General features: G+C 47.8%; 1 protein-coding gene and 1 non-coding gene across 2 annotated transcripts; one reads left to right on the top strand and one right to left on the bottom strand.

Annotated features, from left to right (window-relative positions):
* Nucleotides 1–1,955: 1,955 nt before the first annotated feature.
* On the bottom strand, nucleotides 1,956–3,536 carry LOC109556991 (protein S100-A7-like). Its single transcript, XM_019958349.2, has 2 exons — nucleotides 3,087–3,536; nucleotides 1,956–2,154 (listed from the first exon to the last, which is right to left on the bottom strand). Exons 1-2 carry the CDS (start codon nucleotides 3,225–3,227, stop codon nucleotides 1,990–1,992), a joined length of 306 nt encoding a protein of 101 aa, XP_019813908.2. The 5' UTR covers nucleotides 3,228–3,536; the 3' UTR covers nucleotides 1,956–1,989.
* A 10,035-nt stretch (nucleotides 3,537–13,571) lies between these two features.
* On the top strand, nucleotides 13,572–13,643 carry TRNAS-GGA (transfer RNA serine (anticodon GGA)). Its single transcript has one exon. It is a non-coding gene; the product is annotated as a tRNA-Ser (tRNA).
* The last annotated feature ends 402 nt before the right edge of the window (nucleotides 13,644–14,045 follow it).

Here is a 14,045-nt window from a genome sequence, read left to right as displayed (position 1 = left end):
ATATGTATCCATTCTCTGCCAAACTTCTCTCCTATCCAGGCTGCCCCTTAACATTGGGCAGTGTTCCCTCTGCTATGTAGTAGGTGGTCCTTGTTCGTTATCCATTCTAAATATGCAAGTGTGTATCTGTTCATCTCAAGCTCTCTAACTATCCCTTCGTTCCATCCCTCCCAACTGGCAATCATAACTTGGTTCTCTAAGTCTGTGAGTTTGTTAGAGCCAGGTTTCTTAGAAGAGTTCTTTAAGAAACAAGACAAGACCAAGATGAGAAGATCAGCTTTCCCGAGTTTCTCTAGAGTGAGGCTGCAGTTGCCATAGATTTACACAGCCAGTCCCATGGCTAGAAGCCCTGTATTGAGGGTCAGAGATTAGCCAGGCCCAGCTCAGCCCAGAGGTCTCAATGAAGACCTCTCAGGAGTCAATAAACTGTTGCCTGCCTTGTTCTGATTACTAGTGTTATTTTTTTAATCACTTTTATTACTGTTATTTTCTTATTTTTTTAAATTATTTATTTTAATTGGAGGCTAGTTACTTTCAAATATTGTAGTGGTTTTTGCCATGTATTGACATGAATCAGCCTATTTTCTTATTTTTCATTGGTTATAAATGTTGGCAAAATAGTCTGCAAAGGATGTTCCTCAAGCAGAGAGGAGGTGATGTTCTGGAAATTGAAATGCTCAAGGAATGGTGTCAAGGAAGCTGAGCAGTCACCCGCGCGGACAATAACTTGTCCTACATGTCACCTGCTGGCGGGAGAGCAGAAGGATGTGGAGACGGTTGCCTGATTCATCCAGGAAGAAGGTTTGCCTGAATAAGAGGTTAGTGGGAGGCTGAGTGGGCGGAGGTTGCGGGGTGGGGAGTGATAGGGCCAGAAGAGGTGCCCTCAAGGAGGGCACACTGGCTGAATCTGCAGGGGACATGATCTGTAAGTGGCACTGGGGAGGGGGTAAGCACTGACTCTGCCTCGTGGCGCCCTGGAGATACTCTGAGGAGTGCCAGTGATCTGTTTGGGAAGCCCCGGTGTTGTACTTGCTTCTAAATCCTCAGCCCCTAGAACCTTGCCTGGTTTCAAAGGGCCAGTGGGTAATGACATGCCCCTACCCATGGCAGATAGAGGAGACGGGCATGTACACGCTCGGCACAGCTCCCCTTCTCCTCCCTGAGAGGCTTCTCCACTGGGCTCCTTCTGCAGTCCTGTCTCCTCACTTGACTCCCATGGGATGTCTGGACCCCTGGACTAGCTAGACCTCCTCTGCCTGGAGCATCCATCACCATGTGCTATCCCCAAACACACAGCTCCTGGCTTGTAGCAAACAGCTGCTGAGAATCAGCTCAGCAAACAGGGTGACTCTCACTTCCACAGGGACACTCACATAGGCGAAAACACACCAAGGCTTGCACGGGGACCAGGACACAGCCCAGGGACCCCAGGCCACAGGACAGGAGATTCAACCGTTTGGTACTGCTGAGCCTCCTGTTCACAGCGACAAATGGCCCTGTGTCCTCAAACTCCCCTGCGCACCCGCCCAGCAAGAAAACCCTTTTAAATCGGTGCCAGTCTCCACAGCCCCTCGGGAAAATATTGGGGCATGAGGCCCAGTGTGGAGACACTGGCTTCTGCTTACTGCAGTTTCTTGGTCACCAGATGCTGAGCCCTGCCTTCACAAGGAAAAGCATGTCTGGGGCCTGCTGGAATGCTTTGTCCTGGCCTCCATCTCTGGGACCCCGAATGTTGGCTACATTTGTTAGGGAGCAGGGACAGAGGTGGACAAGAGGCCCTGCTGAGAAAAATGCTCGCTGATGCTGGAGGCCATGAGAGGGCGCACTGCTAGCACCTTCTTGGTCCATCCACCTGGTGGAAATTCCAGAAAATGTTCACAAGGAGTAGCAGTTTTGACAACATAGGCGCCCCCATAAAGAAAGGAAATAAGCCAGAATCTGGGAGGACAACACTTTATTGTTTCCTGGGTTGTCCGGAGGCCTCTGGGCTCACTGATTTCCCCCAGAACAGAGCTGTGCTCCGTGGCTGTGGTTGTGGTAGTCTGTGGCTATGTCCGCCAGCAAGGACAGGAACTCAGAAAAGTCAATCTTCTTGTCCTTATTCTTGTCCTTTTTCTCAAAGATATCGGACAAGTATTGTCTGCCCCTTTTCTCCTGTGGGCAAAAGACATCAAAACAGGCAAATTCAGCTCCACAAAAGCGATGAGTTGGGAGAAGAGGAAGAAGTAGAGACAGAGAAATGAGGACCCAACGCAGCACAGAGGTGTCTGGTATGGCATTGAGGAGGGGAGGTGTGGGATGAGGTGGGGACACTGACGTTGCCCAGCAGTTCAGTGGAGAGTCCTTCCCCAAATGTGAACTTGGATGAAAGCCTGACATGGTGAGCAGGCTGTGCCCAGAGCTGTCCTGATCAGTGTGCTGGTGGGGGGAGTCTCCAGCCCCAGACCACCCCCCACTTCCCCCAACTCCCTGCAGGTGACCACCTACCTAAGTTCTGCTCAGGGACTCAAAATAAGCCCTACCCTTGTCTGCCTCATGCCAACCCCTTCTTCTTTTGACCTATGAGGTCTTACTTGCTCTGAGTTCCCTCTTCTTGCTTTCCCCAGTAACCTCTTCTTTTTGTAGTCAGTTCAGTACATCGAATTGTCCAGTTAAATCAGGTCAGTGGATGAGTTCTTTGTTGTATAAAATGGTCTTAAGTTCTGTCAGTGATGGAATTTCTGTCACCTTCCCTCTGATCTCAAGAACCCTGAGGGGAGCCTCTAGAGCCTCTCAAGATCTGAGCAGAAGAGTTTGAGTCTCATACAGAAGCTGGGACAGGCGAGACGGGACCCGTCACTGCCCTCCAGCTGTAGCGCTTTTTGATAACTTATCATCAAGTACTTATATGCACACATTGTTCTACTTTGCCACATACATCATCTCTTTACACCCTGTTATAGGTCAGGATAGGAAGTTCCATGATGCCCTTTTGCAGATGAGAAAGTGAGGATCAGAGAATAGAGGGACTTGTCCAAAGTCACCCAGGAAAGGGTCCTCAGTCATGCCAGGACCCAGTCACCATGGGGGACCTGAACCCCACTCACACAGGCACCGAGGAAGTTGGGGAAGTTCTCCTTCATCAGCCGCAGCAGGTCCTCCTTCTCGATGGTGTCATCGGATCCCGAGTATTTGTGAAACAGGTTGATCAAGTCTGTAATGGCCTGCTCAAGCTGAAAGCCGCTCATCTTGGCTTCAAAAGAGCTGCCAGAGAGGAGTCAGTGACCTTTTGTGTCCTTCCCCCAGGGGAGGGTCCCCAAGTTAGGACACCTGGATGGGGACTGAGCAGCCAGCAAAAGCGTGGCTCATTTGGAGCACAAGAAACTGCTTCTCTACGTGGTGGAAGGAGTAGCTGAGCAGCAGGAGGGCGTGACCAAGCTTGGGGCTGGGTCCCCACAGCTCAGGGTGTGAGTAGGTGAAGGAGATTGGCAGACTCCACTCTGGGGAGGACCACAGCGTGTGGAAGCAGAGACGGGGGGTCAGCCCCAGTGAGAAGACTGAGCCTGAGGTGGGACCTGGCAACCAGAGCCTTTGGATGACCCCACACCCCAAACAGCAGCAAATCCATCTTCTCTAGGTTCAGCATCAGGGTCAGAGTCACGGGGGAAGGACAGTGTCACCTCTGATCTGGTCTGAGCCTCCTGGGCTGCTTCAGGAAGATCCCCTAGAAATCCACCTGGACCATAAAGTAGGCTCTACAATAAGTGCACAGAAATGCAGTCCTGTCCTGAGCCCTGGTGGGGGCCTTCCTGGACCACCCCTGAGAGAGAAAGAGGGACTGGGGATCAGAATCAGCCTGGGGTTGGGAGTGAACAGAAATAGCTGCCCCAGCTCCAGGCTGTTGGGTGGAAGGTTGGAGATCGGGGTCCTTCCGATTTTCTGTTACTGGGCACTATGTGCATCTCCAAGGCTTGACCTCATTAAAATAAAGAGAACATCTGACTTTCCTAAGCAGGTTCTTCCCCCAGCAGTCAGAGGTCTAGGCTGCCCTGGACCCCAGTCAGAGAACCTGGACAGAGCAGCCCCCCCATGCCACTTTCCTAAGCAGCCAGGACATGACCCTGCATCACGCATGTCAACATCTAAGACAAACCCCCCTGCCTTCTGATGTAGGAGAAAGAGCCCACTGTTCTGTCAGTAAGAGGACCCACCCAAGGCTTCTGTCAACGTGGCCAAGACCAGAGCCGAGCCCTGCGTGCAGATGGTCCCTGAGCATTTTCCTGCTGGGAGGAGGTGGGGAGTTCTGGTTGATCAGTCTCTTACCCAGGTCAGGGCAGGACGTCTCACCAGAGTAATGGTGAGTGGGGGTCCCAAGCCTGGGGTTAAGGCTTTGGCTGGGACTCCCACTCTCCTCAAGGGTGAGGTCGGTGGGTTTTTTGACCTGATAATCAGGTGAGTCCAGAGAAGGAAGAAAGCAAGAAGAGGGGGAGGGTCCTCAGCTCCCACTGGGCACGTGTCCACAAGAGCATCACCGAGGAGCCAGTGGAGGAGCAGGGAGTATTGGTCATCTTGCCACACAGATGGGACCTCAGCATGTTGGCAGCAGAGTCGGGACTGGACCACAGGCTCCTGCATCCCCTCCCAGAGCTGCTTCCCGGCTCCTCCTAGAAAAGGTAGATAGGCCGGAGCAGACTTACCTGATCAGAGGAGACGTCACCAAGGAGAAGGATGAGTGAGATGCTCACTGGACAGAGACTGGTCCCTTTATAAGGCTTAGCCGGGAGCTTCCCGGGGCTGGGAGCCCTGCGGATGTGTTCGCTCTCTGCTTCCTGGAGCATTGCCCCACTCAGGTGGGTGGGCCACACCCAGGGGGGTGTGTTCAGCCTTTCCCGGCAGAACCCCAGGACACACTGCACCTCCCAGGATCTTTCCCTAGAGGCTTCTCTGTCCCCTGCTTGATCTGGGGCTGGGCAATCGGTGGGATGTATTGCAACAGGACTGGGAACAGAGTAGAGAAAACTGGGTTTCTGGACCTAAAGTGGATGGAATTTTGGACTCTGAAGGCTGCATGGTCTCCATTTTTATTTATTCAGTCCTTCTACAAACTCGGTCTCAGAACAATAACCCCACGGCCACTTACTGAGAACTCAAGGTACTCCAGGGCTCAGCATACCTACCCGCTCTTGCTCTCTCTTTAGTCCTTCACCAACTAGGCTCTAGATCTGTTGTCTCCATGTAAGAGTGGAAAATACGTGCATCAGGGCTTTAAGTAAACTAAGACTACACCGCTAGTAGACAGCAGTCAGGATCAGGTCCCAGAAAATCTGGTCCAATTCTTAGTCTTAATGCTTTAAGTAGACTTGTTGTGTCACCTCAGGCCCTGCCTTCTGGTACTCACAGTCACACCACCTCACTGCCATCTTCACACCTAGTCCTCGGTGGATCCTGGGAGGGAGACAGGTGTCAGGACCCACGGTGACGGACGAAGGAACACAGAGAGGGCAGTGGGCTCAGCCTGCTCACTTGCTGCTGAGGGAACACTCAGGGCCAGAACCTGAGTCCTGAGTTCACCTCCTCACTCTTGAATTCCCCTCGCAGCTCCTGGGGCGCCTGGACCACTCAGACCTCACTGTCTGGGTCCAGTGGTGGTGACAGCCGTGGAATGATCCTGGGGGCTACGACTTGGGCAAAGTTTCTTGTCAAAGTCTCTGATGCTGAATTCCTACACGTCTTCCATGACCTTTGACCTTCCTCCATGCTAAACAATATCTTCGGAGTTGGCAGGCAAGCCCCGGGCTCTGGTGTGTTGAACCTGCTGTTGAAATGCTAGGTGTGGGAACAAGATGGGGTAGTCAGCAGAGCCCCTCTAGGCTTGGTGAGGAAAGGGGCTGATGAATCACTGATACTGATCAATTTCCTGCTCCCTCTTCCTGAATTTCCTCATATGACACAAGAGTGCCCTGGTTCATCTGGTGGGTAGTCCTCAGGCTCCCTGGGCCTCTGCTGAGCTGGTCTGATGTCACGCTAGGATGGGACCTAATTTTTGGACCAATCTCATTCACCCAAGTAGCTTTCCACCAACTAAGACAGGTCATAGCAGGGAATGGAGACCCCAAACGGGTGGTCAATGTCTGGCATCTCTTGAGGGTTTCTCCACAGAGGCAGCACAGTCCAGGCTTCCTAAAAGATCCCACTTTGGTGGCAGAAGAAAACAAAAAACCACTTGTTATTTTTCTTGTTTGTCTATCTGTTTATTTATACTTATGTATTGCTTATATTTTGATTGTAGACTCTGTTCTGGATGTGTGTGTAGGGGGAGCAGAGAGAGAAAGATATTGCGGGTGTGGATGGTACTTGAGTGTTGCTCCATCTCCTGGGGGCACACGAGTAACCCAGTCTACCCTGTGTTGGGGATATACAGTGCGATGGTGGTGGGAGCAGGGAGAGGGTGGGAGGCCCTGGCCCCAGACCTCAGAGACCCCAGACCTCCTGCAGCTCAGTGATACTTCCCACGGGAAGCCTCCGGGCAGAGTCATGGTCCCCACGTCCTTGTGCATGTGGGTTGGTTTCTCACTGTCCCCTGGCCGCACTCACTGAGGTCTGGTCCATGTCTCACTCTCACTGGCCCCAATGCCCAGAGCTAGGTGAGAACTCCACGGACACTGGTTGAACCAGCAAGTGAGGTATCATCAGAAAGGTTCAGGGGAAGACTGTTGGAATTCTGAGGTGGGAGAAATCACTTGTCAGGTGGGGGAACCAGGGACACCTTGGCTGGGGGCATCCTTTGAATAGCCTTGGAGCATTGCCAGCAGCCGACACACCTTGGGGAGGTGGCAATGAGATGGTGATCAGAGATAGGCACTCGCTCTGTCTATGATCATTAGGGCTGTGCTGAGCATTGACCTGGGCTTCCAGAAGGAGTTAGGGGAGGGGCAAGAAAGGAGGGAGTGTGGGTGGGGCACTCGCTGGAGGGTATCAGGACACAACACTGCTTCTCAGTTGCCACCCTGGAAACTCTAATGCAGCCCAGAGCCTGTGCTCGCCTCCTGAAAAGCTTTCCAGATCTTGACTGGAACGGGTGTGTAGGGAGGATTTATTGTTATTAATTCTGTGACCCTGAGAACCAAAGGAATTTGCTTTCTCTTAGGTCATCTATGCAGACAGTGTTGAGGGGTGACCCTAGGGTTACTTCTGCTCAAATATGGGACATGGTGGAGAATCCACTCAAATTTGCAAAGATATTCCTGATCTGCTTCCCAGTCTCTTAAAGGTAAGGCTGGCGCATCTAGGCTGAAGCTGGAGAGTGGGAGGAAGTGGTGGGGTCCATTCCCAGAAGGCTCCCTGAGATTCTCATCTACAGACAGCACTGTTCCTATTCTGGTGGTGCCAATCATAGACCCAGTGGGAGATTCCTGCCCTGAGCGGAGATATTTGATTTTCTCTTTCTTTAGCTTCTGCTTGGTGGTGCTACTGAGGACTTGTCACACACAGTTGTCACATGAGGTTTCTCCAGGGTTGCTGGGATGTCTTTGCTGGTTTCCATGTGAGCACCAATCAGCAAATTTTAATTTTTGCAGCTGTGTCTTCTGGTAGTGAAAGCTTCTGAATTTATCTATACTCTAATTTATATTCTTCTTATTTATTTATACTCTAATCTCTTCATGGAGTTAACAGAAGCAGAAGATATTAAGAAAAGGTGGCAAGAATACACAGAAGAACTGTGCAAAAAAGATCTTCACCACCCAGATAAGCACGATGGTGTGATCACTCACTTAAAGCCAGACATCCTGGAATGTGAAATCAAGTGGGCCTTTAGGAAGCATCACTACGAACAAAGCTAGTGGATGTGATGGAATTCCAGTTGAGCTATTTAAAATCCTAAAGGAGGATGCTGTGAAAGTGCTGCACTCAATATGCCAGCAAATTTGGAAAACTCAGCAGTGGCCACAGGACTGGAAAAGGTCCGTTTTCATTCCAATCCCAAAGAAAGGCAATGCCAAACAGTGCTCAAACTACCGCACAATTGCACTCATCTCACACGCTAGTAAAGTAATGCTCAAAATTCTCCAAGCCAGGCTTCAACAATACGTGAACCATGAACTTCCAGATGTTCAACCTGGTTTTAGAAAACACAGAGGAACCAGAGATCAAATTGGCAACATCTGCTGGAACATGGAAAAAACAAGAGAGTTCCAGAAAAACATCTATTTCTGCTTTACTGACTATGCCAAAGCCTTTGACTGTGTGGATCACAATAAACTGTGGAAAATTCTGAAAGAGATGGGAATACCAGACCACCCGACCTGACTCTTGAGAAACCTGTATGCAGGTCAGGAGGCAACAGTTAGAACTGGACATGGAACAACAGACTGGTTCCAAATAGGAAAAGGAATACATCAAGGCTGTATATTGTCACCCTACTTATTTAACTTCTATGCAGAGTACATCATGAGAAATGCTGGGCTGGATGAAGCACAAGCAGGAATCAAGATTGCTGAGAGAAATATCAATAACCTCAGATATGCAGATGATACCACCCTTATGGCAGAAAGTGAAAAAGAACTAAAGAGCCTCTTGATGAAAGTGAAAGAGGAGAGTGAAAAAGTTGGCTTAAAGCTCAACATTCAGAAAGCTAAGATCATGGCATCTGGTCCCATCACTTCATGGGAAATAGATGGGGAAACAGTGGAAACAGTGTCAGGCTTTATTTTTCTGGACTCCAAAATCACTGCAGATGGTGACTGCAGCCATGAAATTAAAAGACACTTACTCCTTGGAAGAAAAGTTATGACCAACCTAGACAGCATATTAAAAAGCAGAGACATTATTACTTTGCCAACAAAGGTCCGTCTAGTCAAGGCTATGGTTTTTCCAGTAGTCATATATGGATGTGAGAGTTGGACTATAAAGAAAGCTGAGCACAGAAGAATTGATGCTTTTGAACTGTGGTGTTGGAGAAGACTCTTGAGCGTCCCTTGGACTGCAAGGAGATCCAACCAGTCCATCCTAAAGGAGATCAGTCCTGGGTGTTCATTGGAAGGACTGATGTTGAGGCTGAAACTCCAATACTTTGGCCACCTGATGGGAAGAGCTGACTCTTTGGAAAAAGACTCATTGGAAAAGACCCTGATGCTGGGAAAGATTGAAGGCAGGAGGAGTAGGGGATGACAGAGGATGGGATGGTTGGATGACATCACTGACTCAATGGACCTGGGTTTGGGTGGACTCTGGGAGTTGGTGATAGACAGGGAAGCCTGGCCTGCTGCGGTTCATGGGGTTGCAAAGAGTCGGACACGACTGAGTGACTAAACTGAACTGAATCTTTTCCCAATGCTTACCACCAAGCTTTGCATAAAATCATGTTTTGGGGATAGAAGCAGAAGAATGAAGCTTCCATGCCCTCTTTGGCTGTGCCCCTCACCTATACCTCCAAATCCTTTATTTTTGGGATTTTATGGAGTCTTCATCATTTGGGATGATGGATCATTAACTCCATTTTCAGTACTTCTCTCTTCTTAAGAGAATGAGGGAAGAACTGAAAATTTCAAGCTTCTAATCATAGCTTGGTCATTTCGGTGACCAACCCTCAATGAGCAGCCCACCCAGAGTCACTTCTTTAAAGTGACACTCCCATCACCCAGGAGAGTACAAGGGTTTCAATGCCCTGTTTCCGGGAGCCAGTGTGAGGAACTCCGCCCGTGGCAAAGGTCATGAGGAAGGAGGCTTGGCATACGCAAAGGCGGGATCGAGCCTCAGGAGTCCCCCTGGAAATTCTCGAGCATCTACCCCCAAAACCAGAGTCTGCCCACTTCACTGCTTTGTGCTCAAACCTACACCTCTGACTTTACAGGGGGCTGTCCCCCACTACCTTTCTCTGAAAAAGAGTTAACTTACAGCTCCAGTTAATAAAGTTCCTGGGCATGACAAGAGTGTTTCAACCTACAAACTCCTTTGGAAGTCCTCAAGCCTGCCTGAATAGGTTCTTCCGGCCACATGTGATTGTTCAGAGCCTCCCAACTGTGAGAGGCATGAGATGTTCTAAACTGTCTAAATACAGATTCCTTTGAGCAGTTAAAAGATTGATTACAAATTGTATTGGTGAAGGGTTTTTCACTTGTTGGGCCAATGTTTGCTGCTATGTTTCCATATCCCTTACCTACTGTGTCCCTGGGAGTGTATTGATTAATATAATTGATGTATAGGAATGTAAGTAGTAGCTTTAATGTTTGTAACCTTGGACCCTTGAGTTAATTCTTTTCTTGTTATAGCCCACCACACCTTTGCCCTGTAGGAATGCAACTTTATCTAATGCTTTTGGAGGGTGGCACCTGACTTTAGAATGATCACCTTTAGAGAAAAATAAGTTTTCTGAAGAAAGGATCATAAAGTGTTAACAGGCCTCTTGGCCAGAAGATGATGTAATTCACTTAAACTTTTGCATATGGTAAGTTTGCAGGAAGAAAGCCTGGCTTCGATTAGGATCAAGGACTGCTGTCCTTGCATGACTCTACCCCTTCCCCCATTATCCTCTATGCACAACTTAAGGTATAAAAACTACTTTGGGAAATAAAGTGCGGGCCTTGTTCACCGGAACTTGGTCTCCCCATGTCGTTCTTTCTCTCACCTTCTGGCTGAATTCCCATCTGGAGCGTGGAGGCTCGTCAAGCCTACTAATTATACCTGGGCTTCTAAGATCTGACCGGGGAGGCCTTAGTGTCTCCTCTCCTTCAGGAGAACGGGAGGACGCCTGCGGCCTACATAGGTGACGTAAATTCCTTGCCTTGGAATTTTATTAGCTTTCCATGTAAACCAAGTTATTCAGCCTCTTTTCTCCACTGAATTTCTTTGCTGAGCTATCCTTATTTCACCACTTTTTATATCCTTAATTAATGTTTAATTAAGCAATTGTTTCCTGATCCTCACCGACGCTGTCCCCGCTTTGAATTCCCTGGATCCACCGGGGCAGGACCCCGGCACCCTGAGTCAGGGTCAAAGACCAAGAATTAGAACAAAAGATGTTTCTAATGCAAGAGTTTGAGGAGCTCTGTGCCAGAAACAGGGGGCAGAGACCAATGTATACTTTCTGTTATCTCTCAGCTCTAAGGAACACAGACTTCTGAATCATTCACTCTGGGGGATAGGGCTGGGGTGGCATGGGATAGAGTAAAAGCTGATTGGTTCTGTCTAATTGGTTGCATTTCTTAACACCAATAATGAAATGTCAGAAAACAAATATTTTAAAAAAAAACCTTTAAAAATTGAAACACCCAGAATAAAATACTTAAGACTAAACCTCACCAAGGAAGTGAAAGACTTAAATGCTGAGAACTATAAAACATTAATAAAGAAAATTGAAGGTGACTCAAAGAAATGGAATTATATTGCATGCTCTTGGATTGGAAGAATTAATATTGTTAAAATGGCCTTAAAAGCTTTTGCACAGCAAGGGAAGCCATAAACAAATGAAAGCAACCCTCAGGATGGGGGAAAATATTTACAAATGAAGCAACTGATGAGGGATTAATCTCCAAAATATACAAACAGCTCATGTATATCAATATCAAAAAAACAAACAACCCAATGAAAAAAATGGGTGGAAGATCTAAATAGACTTTTCTCCAAAGAAGACATAAAGATAGCCAACAAACACATGAAAATATGCTCAGCATTACTAATTCAGTTCAGTTCAGTTGCTCAGTCGTGTCCAACTCTTTGCGACCCCATGAACCGCAGCACGCCAGGCCTCCCTGTCCATCACCAATTCCCGGAGTTCACTCAGACTCACGTCCATCGAGTCAGTGATGCCATCCAGCCATCTCATCCTCTGTCGTCCCCTTCTCCTCCTGCCCCCAATACCTACCTGCCTTCAATCTTTCCCAACATCAGGGTCTTATCCAATGAGTCAGCTCTTCGCATCAGATGGCCAAAGTATTGGAGTTTCACCAGGACTGATCTCCTTTAGAATGGACTTGTTGGATCTCCTTGCAGTCCAAGGGACACTCAAGAGTCTTCTCCAACACCACAGTTCAAAAGCATCAATTCTTCGGTGCTCAGCAACATTACTAATAGTGAGATGCAAATCAAAACTACAAAGAGGTATTACCTTACACTGGTGAGAATGGCTGCTGTAAAAAAATCTACAAACAACAAATCCTGGAGAGGACGTGGAGAAAAGGGAACCCTTCTGTACTGTTGGTGGGAATGTAAATTGGTACAGCCACTATGGAGAACAGCATGGAGGTGCCTCAAAAAACTAAAAATAGAATTATCATATGACTCAGCAATCCCACTCCTGGGCATATACCTGGAGAAAGTAATTCAAAAGGACACATGCACCACAATGTTCATTGCAGCACAATTTACAACAGCTAGGACTGGAAGCAACCTAAATGTCCATCAACAGAGGAGTGGGTAAAGAAGATTTGGTGTATATAATAGAATATTATTCACCCATTTAAAGGAATGAAACAGTGCCATTTGCAGAGACGTGGATAGACCTAGAGCCTGTTATACAGAGTGAAGTAAGTCAGAAACAGAAAAACAAATATCATATAATAATATCACTTATATACAGAATCTAGAAAAATGGCACAGATGAACTATTCACAAAGCAGAAATAGAGAGACAGATGTAGAGAAAACTTATGGACATCGAAGTGGTAAGGAGGGGAGGTGAAATAATATATATTTTTTCCCAATATATACTTCCCAATTATATTGGGAAATTGGGATTGACATATATACACTACTATGTATAAAATATTGAGTTTGAAGCCAGCTTTTCACTCTCCTATTGCACCCTCATCAAGAGGTTCTTTAGTTCCTCTTCACTTTCTGCCATTAGAGTGGTATCACCTGCATTTCTGAGGTTGTTGGTACTTTTCTTGGTAATCTTGATTCCAGCCTGTGATTCATCCCGCTTGGCATTTTGCATAATGTACTCTGTGCTATGCTTAGGCGCTCAGTCATGTCTGACTCTTTGTGACACCATGGACTGTAGCCTGCCAGGTTCCTCTGTCCATGGGGATTCTCCAGGCAACAATACTGGAGTAGTTTGCCATGCCTTCCTTCAGAGGATCTTCCAGCCCCGAGATCGAACCTAGGTTTCCCACATTGCAGGCATATTCTTTACCCTCTGAGCTACCGGGGAAGCCCAAGAATACTGGAGTGGGTAGCCTATCTCTTCTCCAGGGTATCTTCCAGACCAGGAATTGAATTGGGGTTTCCTGCATTGCAGGTGGATTCTTTACGAGCTGAGCTACCAGGGAAGCCCATAATGTATTCTGCATAGAAGTTAATTAGCCAAGTGACAATAAACAGCCTTGACGTACTCCTTTGCCAGTTTTGAACCTGTCAGTTGTTCCATGTCTGATTCTAACTGTTGCTTCTTTACCGGCATACAGGTTTCTCAGGAGACAGGTAAGGTGATCTGGTATTCCCATCTCTTTAAGAATTTCCCACAGTTTGTTGTGATCCACACAGTCATAGACTTCAGCATAGTCAATGAAGCAGATGTTTTTATGGAATTCCCTTGCTTTCATTATGATCCAATGAATGCTGGCCATTTGATGTTTGGTTCCTCTACCTTGGGCTTCCCTGGTGGCTCAGAGGTTAAAGCGTCTGCCTGGAATGCGGGAGACCCAGGTTCGATCCCTGGGTTGGGAAGATCCCCTGGAGAAGGAAATGGCAACCCACTCCAGTACTCTTGCCTGGAGAATCCCATGGATGGAGGAGCCTGGTAGGCTACAGTCCATGGGGTCGCAAAGAGTCGGACAGGACTGAGCGACTTTACTTTCACTTTCCTCTACCTTATCTAAACCCAGCTTGTACATCTGAAAGTTCTCAGTTTATGTACTACTGAAGCCTAGCTTGAAGGATTTTCAGCATAACCTTGCTATCATGTGAAATGGGTGAAATTATACAGTAATTTGACCATTTTTTGGCATTGCCTTTCTCTGGGCTGGAATGAAAACTGATCTTTTCCAGTTCTGAGGCCACTGCTGAGTTTTCTAAATTTCCTGACAGATTGAGTGCAGCAGTATCACAGCATCATCTTTTAGGATTTGA

Source organism: Bos indicus, chromosome 3, assembly GCF_029378745.1.
Source record: "Bos indicus isolate NIAB-ARS_2022 breed Sahiwal x Tharparkar chromosome 3, NIAB-ARS_B.indTharparkar_mat_pri_1.0, whole genome shotgun sequence".
NCBI lineage: Eukaryota > Metazoa > Chordata > Mammalia > Artiodactyla > Bovidae > Bos > Bos indicus.
This window is presented reverse-complemented; position numbering and strand designations above follow the sequence as displayed.

What these genes read in the sequence shown, in the direction of transcription:
- LOC109556991 (XM_019958349.2), bottom strand. Translation starts at nt 3,227, where the DNA reads ATGAGCGGCTTTCAGCTTGAGCAGGCCATTACAGACTTGATCAACCTG. An exon ending in CCAACTTCCTCGGTGCCTGT is followed by an intron (nt 2,155 to 3,086) that starts GTGAGTGGGGTT and finishes TTTTGCCCACAG; the next exon opens with GAGAAAAGGGGCAGACAATA.